The sequence below is a fragment of the Rousettus aegyptiacus genome, unplaced genomic scaffold, assembly GCF_014176215.1.
Source record: "Rousettus aegyptiacus isolate mRouAeg1 unplaced genomic scaffold, mRouAeg1.p scaffold_m13_p_2, whole genome shotgun sequence".
Classification (NCBI taxonomy): domain Eukaryota; kingdom Metazoa; phylum Chordata; class Mammalia; order Chiroptera; family Pteropodidae; genus Rousettus; species Rousettus aegyptiacus.
Window position 1 is genome coordinate 134,155,557 of NW_023416295.1, and position 16,787 is coordinate 134,172,343.

The following is a 16,787-nucleotide window of genomic DNA, read 5'->3' on the forward strand; positions in this document are numbered from 1 at the left end:
TCAGCGTCAGGGAGGGAAGGAAAAAGCCGAGAGTGGTTCTCAACTTTCTGGATTCCCAACACACTTTCAAAAACTGGAAATTCTGACTGGAGGACTTTTCTTAAAGCTGTATGTGCACAAGATTGAGGAAAATGCCCATTTTCTATATTGAAGAATAGGGGGCGGTGGTTCACAGTCGCAGCCTGTGTTAGGAATGCTGCTGAGTGTTATCTAGCTCTGCTCAGATATCCTGCTGCTCAAATAGGTCACTTCTCTGTATTGGGGAACTGCTTTAGGAATAGAATGTTTACTGCCAGGCACCAATTTCTACTGTGCCCAGGAGGTGGTTTTCCCACATTCCAGTAAACACTTGATCTTTCTTAGGTGCCAGGCTGAAGTTAAATCTCCTATCTCTTACTGCAGGAAACTGTATTCCACTCTTACTCATAGCCCCACTTACAGCAGCCAGCAGGTCATGACTAATGAAATGGAATGAAAATAAATACGGCACTCTGATCACAAAGCAGGGCCCGAGATTTAAGGTACCAGGGGTATAACAGCTGAGGAAGAAAAGAGAGGTACAGCTCATATTATTAAATCCGAGGACACAGGAAGGCTATTATCTGGGTCTGCTACAGGAAGCGGGCAGTTAGTGCCATGTAGGGCAGCACTTAATCTCCGGGGCATGGGAGCAATTAGGAGATATTGACAAGAGTAAGATGGGACCTGAAGAACAAAGAGACTGAGGTTTTAAGCATGTTTCTGAGAAATAAGTTTTGGCAACTCGGGACAAAAAAGGAAAAGCTGAATCATCAAAACTGAAACACATACACAAGGTTATTGCTGGACCGATACTAAATTTTGAATTTTAAAATCCTTTTTGCCTGGAGTCAGAATTGGTTCCAGAGACTGCTGTGTAGCTAAGCCAAAGGGCAGGGAATCTGCAAAGGCTGGAATCCAGGCAGAGTTTAAAAGCCTGCTTAACCCAAGCAGTGAAGGTGACTAACAGTAGAAACCAGACTCAAGAAATCATGAGTCATCCTTAAGGGAAACCAACGTCAGAGTCAATAACTTCTCTGGGAACTTGGAACACATGTGCTTGAACAAATATTTTGGAATCTAATACCTTGCACCAACATGGAATCGCTCCTTGGTTTTGGGTAGGTCGTCACTCTTTTCTGTTCTCAGAGCAATTCAGTTACCAAATGAGGCTAATATCTGTTTGGAATATTTTTACGAAAAAAGGAATATTTTTACCAGTAAAATACACCAATAAGAGCTGACCTTCTGGAAAGTGAATTATGACACTTAAACTTCTTACACTTAAGAAAGGCATCCACACACTGTTCACTCTGGGCTGCTTTTATACTCACTGGTTAAATTGTCAGTGGACTAATGCTCAGAATGAAAGTGTAGGTGGGTTTTACCATCACAGCAGGGAAATTAAAATCTGAATATATATAAAGTGAGATCTGAGTTAGTTTTCTTACACACTCCCTTCCAACTTAAGAAAACTTTTGCTGATTTCCTATTATGGGCAAGGCATTGTGTGAGCAGCTAAAGGGATTACAAAAATAACTAAGACCCAAAAAAAAAAAAAAAAGGGAAAACAAACCACTTGAATTTAAAGTAAAAACTGATTTAAAAGGTTGCTTTTTTTAGTTTGCCATCTATAAGAGATGTAATACTTCAAGATTTAATTAAAAATATTTTTCCAGGTATTCTTACAGGTAAAATATACTGGACTACTACTGATAACCACAAAAACAGGGATGAATCTCCAAAAAAATTATGCTAAGTGCAAGAAGCCAGGCACACCAAAGACTATGTTCCATATGATTCCATTTATCTGAAGTTCAAGAACAGGAAAAAACAATTTATGGTAGTAGAAGTCATTATGTGACATCTGGATTGTGGGGAGAAGGTTTGACTTAAAAAGGCGATGGAATTGCTGCCTATCTTGTTTGGAGTAGTAGTCATACAATTGTCAAAACTCAGTAAACTGAATGGTTAACTGTGTATTTTACTTACTGTATGTAAAATATGACTTTTAAATGTTAAAAGATACCACTGGACTAAATAAACACTACTAGGAATAGGGTGTTCCAATAAAATCATGGCAAAGGTTAATGGCAGTATCTCATATACTTAATCTCAAAGGTATTTATAAAGAAAATATTCCCAGTTTGGAAGAGATTAGACGTAGTGGCTAGAACAATAAGTTTAATATAGTCATACTGCCTGCTAGATTTCGGTCATGTATAAAAGATCTTAACAAAGAAAAACAAGATTTTTTAACAGTAAAGAAAAAAGGATTTGCATTTGTTTCTTTCTGCCCTAGCAACTGAAAACAAAACAAGTTTTAATTTGCATCTTCCATATTACTGTATTACCTGGGTACTCTGGTGACTCACAGGGAAGGAATTCTAGAGTGCTTCTCTAGCACAGCAGCACTGCCTTATCCTTGAGGGATATGTTCTAAGACCCCAGGTGGATGCCTGAAAATGTAGATAGTATTGAACTCTACACATTCTATGTTTTTCCCTATATATACGTACCTATGATAAAGTTTAATTTATAAATTAGGCTCAGTATGAGATTAAAGATAAAGAAATTTAAAAGTTATAACAACATACTTAATAAAAGTTATATGAATGTGATTCTGTCTCTCTGATAACCAATCTGATAACTGAGAAGGTTCCTAAAGTGACTAATGGGCGGGGTGCGTACACAACGTGGAGATACTGGACAAAGGGTTGACTCACGTCCTGGGAAGGATGGAGAGAGACGGTTATGGCACTCAGAATGATGCACAATTTAAAATTTATGAATTGTTTTTCTGTAGAATTTTCCATTTAATATTTTTAGATCATGGTTGACCAAGGGCAACGGAAACCGTGGAAAATGAAACTACGGACTAGGATGTGTGTGGGGGTGAGGGGGTGGGGTACTGTATTAAAATTTTTCAAAGGAAAAAGCCTTGATGGAGCACATCAGAGTCCCAGTGGGGCTTTTCCACCCTCACACTAATTCTGATTCATGCCTCCGGGGCTTGGTTATGACTCCTAGCCAAAGTCAGTCACTTACAGGCAGGAATGAGTCACACCCCTTGGCTAGTATGACAGGAAGAGTAAAGAACTAGTTCCTGGGTGAGAATCTAGGAAATGGGCTCTTTGCTTGCTCCCTGCCCCTTTCAAGTTAGGAGAGGTAAAGGTGCTGGGCAGGGAACAGGTGTACCTGCTCCAGCTCTCTTTCCTCCTGCTCTGTCAACTCAAGAAAACTGCGTAGGATTGCTTAGACCCAACCTCTCAGCTCCCCCTCCTTTACCTTAAAGGAGAAGATTGTGTTAAACTGACTCTACAAAGAAAGAATAAAAGGAACTGGGAGCGATCTACCAAGTTTTGTTCCTTTCCAACCCAGTACCAATATTTTAGGCCATCTACCAAGGAATAAAGGGGCACAGGAGCATGCAGCATCAGTGCTACTGGCTCACCTTTGCAAGGTCCATTAACGAATGTAGAAATCAATATAAGCAAGGCTCCCCATGGTAGATCCCCCCAGAATAACAGGAGCTGTGAACCTGAAAATGTTTGTAGTATTTTACACATTAATTTAATGTACACCTTGAGCCTTCTCATAGACCTTTTTCAAGAGTCTAAGGCCATGTTATTTTTAGAATTATGAGAATAACAGCTGCACTTGTCAGCCATACCCCAGTAAGGGGCCATCCCTTTTAACTGGCTTTGGATGCACCTAAGTTCTGTGCTCAGCAGTACTATTCTGTTTCAGTCTCTTTTTTTTCACAATCTTTAAATATAATTTGCCGTAATCTGCTGGCATGTTTGTCTTCCCAGCCAGGCTACCTACTAGTCGAGGGCAGAGACCATTTCTGTCTTGTGTATTGCTGAATCCCTCATGCTGAGCACAATGCCTGGCACACAGAAGGTGCGGAATAGACACTTCTATTGCATTTTTTGTTTTTATTTAATCACTTATTAGAATATAAGATCCTATCTGGGTTTGTAGCCTCATACCTTAAATAGTACATGACCCACAGGGGAGCGTCAATATATACTTACTGAATTAATAAAGATTGTGAGATCGGTCCAGGGCTCTGAGCTAAATTAAATGCCTATGCATGTGACTTTTAAAAAGAGCAACAGACTTGATTTATGAAGCCAGTGCTAGCAAATTCCACGGTCAGCTTTCAAAAGGTTGTTTTTGTGTGTGCCAAATAAGTCAAGATTGTGATTGCATGCTTCAAAATAAGTATTTTGGGGTATAAAACAAGCCACTAGCCACAGAGGAACTGTAACTCTCAGGAAAACCATGATTATCTCATTGCTCAAAAGCCATTTTCTGTGTGGCTTACCTTTACAGTGGGTGACAAGGCCAGTTAGAAATGTTCACATTTCCTCTATGTGTTGTAAGCAGCAATAAGCAATGTGCTTGTTATAGAAGCATGTACCCAGTGGGTACTATATACTATTTATATTTAAATGGAGGCAGGAAATATGAGACAGTCTGGCAATCTTCTCAATGGAGTACAGGTTGAAACTCCACAGATGACAAGAGCTGCAATTCTAAGTGCAATAACTGAAGAAATGGAACCTTGGCTTTTACTGAAAATTCACTTCAATAAAAGGTTTAAATATAAGAGCAAATATCTCAAAGTCTACTTGATTTGGGGATAAAAAAAAAACAACAGGTTTCTCCCTTTTGTTTTGCTGTCACTTACCCAAATGGAACAGAATGTCTAATTTTTCTTAGGCCTGATGCTGCTGCTGGAGGCCTGGTAGTGCGTAAGTCTGAACGACTAGGGATAGAGGCTGAATCATTACCAAACTTTAAATATACAAAATGTGAAACATTATTTCACACACCTCCTTTACAAATTAGGTAGAGATTATTTTTATTTTTTATATCACTAAATTCGAAACAATTCAAACCATGAGGGTCGTGATTTCTTTGTGTATTCATGTGTTCAGTTTTATCATTTTGCTCTGCAACATATTCATCTCTTAACATGTTTTATTTGACTTCAAACTTTTAGATAATATTTAGTGAACAAATTTTAGACTTATGGGCAAATTAAACATTTTAGAACTTTTTTCATTGAAAATAACTGACCATTTAAGTAAAACTACCTATTTAAAAAATACATTTTATTAAAAGTTTACATGATCAATATCAAGAACACTACTCTTTAGGCTTTAATATATTTCTAAAATCTTAAATTTGCTAGATTAATGCTCTTATTTCTTACACATTTTCTTTATTATAAAGGTTATCAAAGTATCATTTTAAATTTCACTATAAAGCTTTATATTATATTCTCTTACCTTTCTTACTAAAATTATATATATTCAAAGGGATGATATAATTCTATTATAAAATGCATCTACTGGAAAATCCAATTTAATTATTGGATTTATATTTCTCTATTTATAGGTGTTTTATAATTACTGCAACTATTATTTATTGGTCTATTATGTGCCAAGATCTCTCCCTCATCCTTGTATATATTAATATATTAAATCTATAACAATCCTATAAAGTAAGTATCATTACCCTTTCTGTGTTATTATCTCTCCTATACTTTTCTGATATGGTAACCCAAAGCTCCAAACCCAAGGCTCCAAAGTTATAAGAACCTGCCCAAGGGTTGATCTATATCTAAAGTCCTACCTTTCCAATAGTACCACATAGTTCTTTAGTAATCAATGTCTTTCATTCATTTACTCATTCGTTCAATGAGATTATCGATCACCTACTGCAAGCCAGGCACTATGATGCTCACGGAAGTGACAGTTCTCAATATGATCACAGTTTAATAAAAAAGACAAAAGGTGACAATAAACTATATAAATGAAAGATACAGCCTCTGGAGAAAATTAAGATTTCTAATAAAAAACAAAAGAGGTCAGTCAAGATTAGGATATAGGCAAAAACATCTACGCAGAAGATTGATAATATTAGCTTATAATTATGAAGAGCTTTTAGTGCATTGGGTACCACAATCCTATAAAGTAAAATTTTAAAAATTATATCATTTTTGATACAATCAACCTTGAAGTAGGTTCTAATATTAGTTTCATTTTACAGAGGAGAAAATTATATTCATCACTCAAGGTCATACAGCTAGTGAATTCGAACTCAAATCTTTCCAAAGTTTAAGTAGTGGTGGTCTCTGTCTCTGTGCAGAACCAGGCTAAGTGTCTGATGAAAATACTGAGACAGAGGAAAGACAAAGAACCCTAAGAATGATGGGCAACAGAAAGAGGAAAAGGAAATGACATGGATAAATAAAAAAAGGACTGCAGGCCAACAGAAGGGCCCATTTCTTTCTTACCACAGTCAGCCACGATACAACAGGATGCTAGTCCACATCCTTGGCCAAGTTAGGGTGAGGCTATCTACAACAGGTGGTGGAAATTATCTTTCAATACAGGGAGGGAGGTCATCCTTTTCTTTTAATCTCCAGTGTGAGTACCTCTAATCAAATTCAGGTTTTCACTTGCAAATCCAAACCTCAACTAAAGACCATTTTCACCTGATCTCTAATGTATACACTTATCCAGGGCTCTGGGGGTGGGGGAAAGGTATGGATTCACTCAAGCAGTGGAACAAAGGACCTAGGCTCTCCCTCACCCCTCCAGACTCAAGTAGATGCAGATTCCCAAGGCATCCCCCACAGCCCCCTGGGAATGGGGTTTGGGAATGCAGGAATAACAAGGTGGCTGAGAAGATCCTTGCTCTGACACCCAAGATAATCTCTAATTCTGAAGACATTTAGAGAACGAGAGGCCAAAACTGATGCTGCCTGCATATACAACTGTCAAAACCTGGGAAGGGGGTGGAGGGAAGGATGTCAATGTCGAATATGTTTCTAACATCATATCAATGATCCACCCCACCCCCCATGACGTGCTGCCTGGCTGACTCCCTCCACTGAAGGGTGAACTCAATGAATGATCCTCCATGTTTCCACAATTCAGTAGGAACGACGGGATCATGTGAACCCTGACCACCGAGAATCTCGTCATTAATCTTCCTCTCCTCCATTTTCCCGTGATATTCTAAAGACTCAATTTGTAATAAGGGCTCTTCACTTCTCACTTTAACTGTCTCCTTCCTCATTTCTTGTGCATATGATGCTGTGGTTCAGGAGCACACAAGCTTTATTCAGAAATGCCCGGCAGCAATTGGGAGAACGGGACAGGACACAGTAGTAGTATCACTGATAGAACTACAATCCCTATATTCATGAGCCCTTATTTGGAAGACAACTAAGTCGGCCCTGAGCACCTTTGGCTAAGATTTCCTGAAAAAAATTCCTCCTGAAAAAGGCCTCCTAGAATTTGGAAAATTCCATCTATGTGAAGATCTATGAGTGTATAGGAAAACGCACTATAATTATCCCTTTGCAGAAATGACATGCTATTCTTCAACCCCTTTATCTTTAAACTCATTTCTGCCACTCAGTCACTTAACCTGACGCTTAGTTTCTGCACACATAGTGTGACCGGAGCAACAATAAAGAGACAGCAGGGGAAGGATTTAGAGTCCTCTGAGGTTAAGAGTAGCATTTCCCTTCACTGCTTTTAAATATAAGAATTCATTATGATGGTGATGTTGTAAGTGCCACTCTGTGGGGTGTGAGTGAAAAGGCTCCACCCCAGCACCATACATCCTAACTATCCCACAGAGCTAAGGAAAGAGGCTCAGAGAAGCCGAGAAGGTTGCCCCAGGTGATAGATTATAGGTGACAAAGCCAACTGCAAATGCAGGTCTTCTGCAAGATTTTCCTTTACCCTCCTTACAGCTCTGCATCAACACAGCCTTCACAGGAGCTGTCTTCTTTTAAATTTTTTTGTCCTCTTAGGGATTAACTTTCCTCAAAGAAACCAAGAAGCTGTTTAAAATCTACTTTTCCTAAGTTGCATTTCTAAAATCAATGAATTTATACTGTTTCTTTACTATTTGTATCACTTAGAAAACAATGGTGGGTTTTGTTTGTTGGTTTTCTTTTTCTGAGAAAGAGCATCTTATGGTTTACTCAAATGAAGTATTCAGGGCTTGTTTAATAAGTAACAGAAGTAAATAAAATAACAAATGAATACAAATCTTTCTAATCATAATATAAATAACAATATGTTAAGGGTCTGAGTTTTATATGTAGGAAGGGTATATTATTTTTGTTTAGAATTTAGTGGGAAATAACTTCTCAAAAACTTAGCACAAATTAGGGTGGGGGGGAGGAGGGATTGGAGGGGATGTGCTTAAGGTGTGTCATGTGATGCCCCAAGAAAAATTTAGCCATCATTTTGTGAAAGCAAAGACTATTTTTCAAACATCTAGAGAGAATGTCTGGAGAAATCATAACAAATTCAATTATGTAAACACAATCTTAGTTTATATGAAACAAGCTTTATAAACAAACCTATAATTTGCATAATTATATTTTGTGAAAGAACACCAATTTACACGACGACTATGACCTGCGGTTAAAGTTCTGCCAAAGTTAAAATAAAAATTATAGAAAAGAAAAACTTAAAGACCAATAACCCTTTTTTCCAATTTCAAGTATTTGTATTTTAAAATAATGTGGGAAATAGTGGAGTTTCAATGTTTTAGATTGAAAGCTTTAAATATAAAAGCAACATCTGGACTTCACAAAAGAATATATTTTCTTTCATTTGTATTTCTGGCTGCTGAATAACGTATTGCAGCGATTTCTTTCAATTAGTATTCAGACATGTAGCCAGGGTAGCAATAAATACCATGGCACAGAAAGTTGCCTATTAACCCTTCAACTTGTCTTCTATGCCAATGTTTCATCTGATGTTTTGGTTGAATAGCATTTGAATTGCTCTTTGGTATATGTACAAAATATTTTATTGTTCACTTTTTCAGCTAGTAGTCTTGAAACTGGCGGCTTCTTAGGACAGATGCTAATTAATTTCACTTGCAGTATTAAAAAGCAAGACAAAACTAAAGGAGAAGAAATAATAATAGTAATAATAATGACCTAAGATAGTCACTTGATTCTATTAAGCTAGTCAAGAAGTACATTTCCTCATTTGAATGTAATTGGTAATAATGTTTTTCTGTTCTAAAAGTAGTGATTTTTGCACAGACCCAGCCCCAAATGCATTGTACCAGAAGCATATCAAGCAGCTTAAATCTCACAGCATACAAAGCCTCCATTACAATTTAAACAGCAGTCCCTTAACAAATATTTAAGTATCTGCTATGTGAAAAGCACTATGATATGCAGGCTATGGGGCACAAAGGTCAACAGATAGTGCTTATTGACTCTCCCAGACTATAAGCTTTTTGTTAAGATGTACCCAATTGGCTAGAATACAAAACTCAGAAGTATGATAACAGAAGAAAAGCTAAATAGCTAGAGTTGAAACTTTCATTAAAATATAATCATTTTAATCTAACCTGCTATAAATACCACATTGGGAGTTCAGAACTATCCTCTAACTTAAAGCCAGACTGTGCAATTCTTAATAATATATTATAATCTCCCCTCAAGAATTTCAGAATTTAAACAGTAACTTTGATGTTAATCTTCATACAAGCTTTTGGTCTGAATTTCTTGGTTTCTAAAAGCAAAAAAAAAAAAAAAAAAAAAAAAAGTACAGTAATTAACACAAGCGACTGTTGCAACCACTTGAGAAAAAAGAAAGGGGTGTCTGTGGAACTCCTTTAGAGCTGACTTTGTGTCAGATCCAAAGAACAATGAGAATTATAAGAGACTGGGGAATCTTTTGGAAAGCAATTATTTGACTTGAGAGTTAGAATGTGGGAGATAAATCATGACTGTGGATTTGAAACTGAACATAACAAAACGTTTACCTAAAAGGGCAAAACTGACTATGCTCAAAGAGAAACACTTTCAGGACAGTCTGCATTTTTTTTTTTTTTACTTTACATCTGTCATCCCCCTAATAGAAGAAAAAGAATACATTGTTTGAAAAATCATGGCACATTTAGAAATACTCAGCACACCTCCTTGTCTTAGCCACATTCCCTCACTTATCTTCTCATCCTTTCTATGGTTGGCTCAGGAAATGCCTCTGTAAAGATATCTTGAATTCCCCTAAGCAAGGTTACATGCTTTATCCTTGGCACCACAAACTGACCCTGGTACACGTCTTGATGAAAGCATTTATCACAGATGACTGCAATTGTCTATTCACGTATCTTCGTCCTTCCTAGATAGCGAAGGACTGAGGGTTCAGGGACTCTGGAACCTAGCTGAGAGGCTGATAGAGAACGTACAATCAACATTTTTATAACAGATGACTGAGGAAATCTCAAATGCCATAAAAGAGAATTCTACTAGGGCCAATAAAAGCACTTAGCATTATGTTAATCAAATTGCTTAAGGAGTAATTTATTTACTCATTCTTTCAACAATGGTTTGCTTGGCTTCTATTGACTATCAAGCACCATTCTAGGCACTAGGGGCATAATTTAGAACACAAAGAGCATGAAACACCTACCTTCAGAGAGCTTACATTTTAGTGGACTCTGAGAAAGAGAATTTGTTTAAATTATAACAATAGAATATATACAACATTTGGGATATTTTTCATAATCTCTAGAAAATCCAAATGACCTAGTCCCAGTACCAAGAAATTTACACTCTAGTTGTGGAGATAATTAATGCAAAGATAATAAACAACAAAGACAAAATACAAGGTGAGTGCTAAATAGATAGAACAGAAAAATAAATTGTGTGAGAATCCACTGGCGAGCACTTTGAGCTAGGAGGATCAGCAATATTTTTCTGGGTTTGTGACAGGCTTGGAAGGAGAGAAAAAAAAGTCCAGTATTACCAGGAAGGGGAATAGTCTGAGCCAAAGTAGAGGAGAAAAGTTTTAAGACTTGAAAGAATAGAAAATTCTCCCATTCTGCAAACCTGTTCTCTGCCCACCACCACTTTCCACCTAATCACTCACCTCAAGTCAGAGAGTTATCCGGGACTCCTCTGCTTGCTGGGAGCAGTCAATCTCTGGGAACTGATAGATGCTGCCCCTTTCATAAGCTCTCAGACTCATTTGTCTCTGTTCCGAGGGCCACTGCAGGCATTTCTGAACCTGACTACTGGGCTTATCTCTACCATCTCCTCTCTCCAACACATTTTTCAACATGCTGTCAGAGAAATCTTTCCAAAAGCAAATTCAGCAAATTCAATCGTATCACTCTTTTCCTTTAAATCCTTCAGGAGCTCTAAATCACGTGCACAGTAAAGCCCTTAAAACATGCAGAGGATTCTTCATGGTGTAACCTCTCCCTTCCTTCCCAGCCTTGTGACTGCTCCCTTCAACTACTGGCAACTACTTAAAACTCCAGACTCTTCTGACATTTATGTCCCTGTACCTGCCTGGTCCTTCAACATCAGGCCCAACAATCCCTTCTGTGAACCTGTCTCCCATTCTCCTCCCATGGTTGTATACATACATCAAAAATGGCATTTCCTGCAAACTTCTGATCCCCTGGACCCTACTTCTCCACGCCCAAGGCGTACATCTTACTCAATTTTAGACTCTGAACACCCAGCCCAGCACATAATCCTGCACCTAGCACAGCAGCTTTGCTCAATTAATGTTGATAAAACAAAACTGGGGCTAAGATCAGATTTGCAGGTGATTAAACATGAAGTAGGTAGTAAGGGGATAACAGTGAAAAGGGAGCCAATAAAAACAATTGAGAGGTACAGCTGGACCATTATCTCTTAGAGGTAATGGGCCTCTGCCCATCCACCCCAGTTGACATGACCATTAGCTGTGGTGCTGAGAGAGAAAACTACCATAAACAGACTGGGAACCCAAAGCAACTAACCATCTAAACTGAAAACATTTTGCCTGAACTGACTGACTTGTTTCTGTATCTCCCTTCTTTTTCCAGAACACCTGTCCTCCCTCAGTAAAGTCTGAACCATAGACATGCAAGAAACAAAGTAAAACAACATACTAAATATAACAGCTACATTCTGGCTACAAAAGATGTTTCTGTCACTTTCTACATCAATAAGAGATGCTGAATTCAGTTCACTGATTAATTGGGGGTTGGAGGTGCTCCTGGGGGCAAGGCAGCTAAGGACCCTCTTCTACAAATCAGGAACACAGAATCTGCCTCGAGATGAGATGTGATGTCTACCAGCACCAGTGCAACAGGGCTGCAGGCCAAATATTTCCTGCCACTGCTACCTGGATGTAACATCTCTGGTTGGTTAATGAAGCTGATGAAGAAAAGAAGTGGCCTTTTGCAAAAGAAAAAAAGGCCCAAATCCCAATCTAGTAGAGGACACACTTCCATATTTGTACATAAACCAGGGACCACAACCAGTTTAAAGTTTTTCGTTTTGTCTCTTGCAAATCAACTGATAGATATTTTACCCAGAAATTTATATCATAATAACTCTTCTGCTCTGAATTACAGTTAATAGTTATAGATTTCACAGAAATCTTCATTATCTGTGTGGTTTCAAAATTACTCCAGAACTGTTCATAGTGGCAATCGAATACTAGGAGAAATATGTTAGTCAACTGCTCTAACTCAGATAAGCCTACATTACAAAATTAGAGGCAGAGGTTAAAATTATAATCTTCCTTTCACCAGTCTCCCCTCCCATAGTTGGAAATTATAATTATTTCGTAACAGGCTGTATACCATTAGCCTACTTCTGGTAACCTTTTAAAAGGCTTATTATCTTACAGTGACATAAACTTACCATTGGCATGGAAACATTTTCTCTTGATATAAAATCACTGCAACCCACATTAAATTTATATAATCAAAAATTGCTCAGATATATTTAAATTATATTTATGGCCTAACATAAAATATATTGAACTGACCCCTATACACACCAATCATATCAGTAGCCTATGGAGGGAGGGTGAGATGAAGAAGTAGAGATATTTAAGTTTTCTTAAATATATCTAAACTATTTGACCTGAAAGAACCAGCAAAGATTACACCTGTAATTAAAAATAAAAAGAGCCTATTGCCACACACTTAAGATGAATTTTATGATGCCTCATCATGTAAACACAAACTCGATGAAGTTAGTTTTCTTTCTAAACTGAGATCTACTGGTGGCAGAGGAGAACAAACAAAGCACAGAATGTCTTGTTTAATTTCCATTTGGAGTTTTACCCTTATTTATTTGCCATACTCAGTATAAACAGTGACACCTCACCATAGCAGACAAGAGAATTTTCCTAAAAAACAGACTGCTAATTTTATCATAACTTTTTAAAGTTTGCTCCTATGATTTATATTTTTACATAATCCTAATTTATTACTAAAAGCTGCCAAATAGCATTACAAACATCTGAGAGCTGTAGTCACCAGGTGGAAAGAACATTAATCTGTGCAGATCTTGCAAGTCAGGAAACCTGGGTTTAAACCTTAACTTGCTGTGTGAGGAGCTAGGCAGATCAACCTGTGAGTTTCAGTTTTCTCTCGTATGAAAAAGAACACTATTTGCTCCCTTCATAAGGATGGATACCTAATTGATTCTCGAATGACAAGCAAAGGTAAACCATGGAGTATAATCCCCTCTATTCCATTTGTCCCTGGTCAACAAGGAAATTATCAAATTTTCTGAATTTAAATGAGCAGTGACTACAATAGCCAAGATATAAGCAACTTAATTGTCTAACTCAGATGAATGGATAAAGATGTGGTATGTGTGTATACACACACATATATGTTTACACACAATGAAATAGTATTTATTCGGTCATGAGAAAACAGGAAATCCTGCCATTTGTGACACCATGGATGGAACTTGAGGGCAGTATGCTAAGTGAAATAAACCAGAGAAAGACGAATACTGTGTATCACTTATATGTGAAATATAAAAGAACTGAACTCACAGAAACAGAATGGAGGGTGGGGAGAGAGGATTGAAATATGTTGGTCAAAAGGTACAAATTTCCAGTTATAAGATAAATAAGTTCTGGGGATATAACAGTACAGCATAGCGATAATAATATTGTGTCACATACTTTAAAGTTGCTAACAGTAACTTAAATGTTCTAACCACAAAAAAGAAATGGTAATTATGTTACATGATGGAGATGTTAACTAAGCCCATGGTGGTAATCATTTTGCAACATATAAATGTATCAAATCAACATGCTGTACACCTTAAACTTACATGTAACATTTCAACTATATCTCAATAGAGATTGAAAAACTAAATAAGCAGTGCCTAGAATGTGAAACACACACACACACACACCCCCCTAACTGGTAAAATTAAGTTACTTCTAAAGTTATTAAAGAATAAGGTTTGAGGACATGAGCAGGAACTGTTGTTTTAAAGTGATCTGTCATCCAGGAAACTGAGGCGGAGTCTGCTGAACAGACCAGCGTGGTAATTTAATTGCCAGTCTTCTGGAGAGACTCAATATGTCATTGTTCTGAACCAGTGTTCTCTTAAGGACCTGATTTTCTCTCTAGTCCTCCAGCTGCTTTCCGGTTTTTCGCCTCCTCCCACCCCTTTTGCTCTTTTACTCTTAAACATGTCTCCCTCCGTTCCGTTTACAACTTTCATGTATGTCTAACTCTAGGAATGAGGTACCTCGGGCTTGGCCCCCCGCCCCGCCCCAAGTTCCAGGGAACTTTTGGACAATTAGGAAATGCTTGCGGTCCATCCCACCTCAGGGCTTCCTCCTCCGATCACTTCCCTCGCGAGCTCTGCGCGTAAGAAAGGGCTGCTGGCCGGCGCCCCGAGCCCACAAATCAGTTCCCCAGGCCGCCCCACACAGCTCCAACACTCCCTCCCGGAGCCGTGCACACACTCCCCCTGAAACGGTTTCAGGTGGGTCGCAGCCGGCGGTCCAAAAGCTGCCGGCTCCTCCCAGCCCCGCCTACAGGCTCGCCGCCCCCGCCCGCTCTCCAGATTCTCCAGAGCTACTTCGAGCGGGAGGAAATGACTCAAAAGACGTTGTTTCTAAGACTTCCACGAGACAAGGCGTCCCCAAGCCTCCCGAGACTGTTCAGGGGCTGCGTCCCCTCCCCATCCGAATCTGCTCTCGGGCCCTGCGTGCCCCGCGCCTCCCCCGCCTTCCCCGGGGCCGCCGGCCGCCGCCTGCTGAGCCGGGAGGCGACCCGGGTCGGCGGCGCGAGGCGGCCGCAATGCGGGCCCCCGGACGGCGGTGCGGGCTTCCGTCTCCCCGCCCCGGAGCCCGCCGCGCTGCTCGGGGTGGCCCAGGGTCCCCGCAAACCTCCCCCGCAGTGGGTGCAGCGCCCACGCGCAGTCCCCAACTTCCTCCCTCGTGCGCTCGGGTTTTGGGGAGCCGACGCGCGGCCCCGCGCAGGCCCACCCTGGGAGCCCCTTACTCACCGATATCTCCATCCTCGTCGTCGTCCTCCTCCTGCTCCATTTCTAACAAAACGTCCCTGGTCATCATTTGCGTGGCTCCCCAGAAGGCGGCTCCGAAGTTGGCACGAAGTTGGGGCTCCCGGGTTCCAGAACCGCTCGGCTCCCGCGGGCCTGGCGCCGGGCGGGGACCCCGCGGGCCGAGTCTTGCTCGGGGCTCAGGAGCCGCTGCTCCTGGCCCGCGCTGCGGGAAGCCGAGCCGAGGCTGCCGCCGACCCGCGCCCAGCGCCCGAGGCTACCACTCGCCAGCCGAGCGGGGCCGGGCCACTGAGCATGCCCAGTGCGAGACGAGGCTGCGGATGATTGAGCTTCCCCCGATTTATTAGGCGCTCAGAAGGAAGTCGGGAGCCGAGGGCGAGTACTTGGCGCTCGCGTTCTGCACGCGAGTGACCTCGCAGAAGGGGGAGGCGAGAGCACGCGAGGGTGGGAGTGGACAGGGCTCCCCTAAACTTTGCCTCCAGACGAGGCGGCTTTCTGTTCTAAGGTCATATATGGACACGTCGTGGCGCTTGCTTTCTCTGACATCTACTACTGGAGAGGGGGAAACTCTGCGGACAGCTCACGTAAAGAAGCTGAAGACGAGCCCGTTTGAACAGTGCTTAAAGGCGACGTGGAGCCAATGGAGGATCTCAACGTCTCAATTAACTCTGACTCCAACGGGGAGACGTGTGTTGTGTTAGGGAAGGGAGAGAGGGGGATTACAGAGAAAAGAGGCAAGACACGTATAGAATAAGCAACAGAAGAAAAAAAGAAAGAGCGAGATCCAAAGAAACACGTTCACAAAACGTAAGAGCTTTTCCGCAGAAAGTGAGGTTAGGAAGAGAGAAAAGCGCCCCCTACCCCCTCCTGCTGAACACACACAGGGAGTGGTCGAACATGATCACCGAGTATGCAGCCCTGCTGGACCTTGAAAAGCTTAGTCCTACGTGTCAAAAAAGCAAAAGAAGCTGAAGACCTCCACTATGGTTAGATGTAAACTCTACACCAGCGTGAAAAGAAACTATAAAACCCAAGGAAACAAAGAAAGTACTGAAATAAAATTGAGGAACAGAGTAAAAGAATGCATTCTTGGAGACGAAGGGGAACAATAAGAAAAACCCAAAGGGATTTCTACTTTGAACATACATGGGCTAGTTTGAACTGTAGGTTTCTGGGATCACGAGTCTGCAGAACTTTTTTCAAAGAAGCTGGTGAATTCAGATAGGTAAAGTTTTGACTTCTCAAAAGGGCCGGATTTGAAATCCTAGTTATATTCATTGTCTAACACTTCTCATTGAAATTTTTTATACTTTTTCCATTGAAGTACCGTAATTATTGATAATTACGATAACTATTATAACACTGATGCTACTGTGCATTTTATTCTCCCATGCACATGTTTTTGATGTTT

The 16,787-nt window shown here is 40.2% G+C and overlaps 1 protein-coding gene across 2 annotated transcripts in view; it reads right to left on the reverse strand.

The window, feature by feature from the left end:
• Positions 1–16,039, reverse strand: part of ANO6 (anoctamin 6) — a 164,907-nt gene extending 148,868 nt beyond the window's left edge. Inside the window, exon 1 of one of the 2 annotated variants that reach the window (XM_016146447.2) lies at positions 15,362–16,039. In XM_016146447.2, the coding sequence (XP_016001933.2) occupies positions 15,362–15,373 (12 nt within the window). In that variant the 5' untranslated portion in view covers positions 15,374–16,039. The remainder of the gene's footprint in view (positions 1–15,361) is intronic. The other variant, XM_016146448.2, reaches the window with a different exon arrangement.
• Positions 16,040–16,787: the final 748 nt, after the last annotated feature.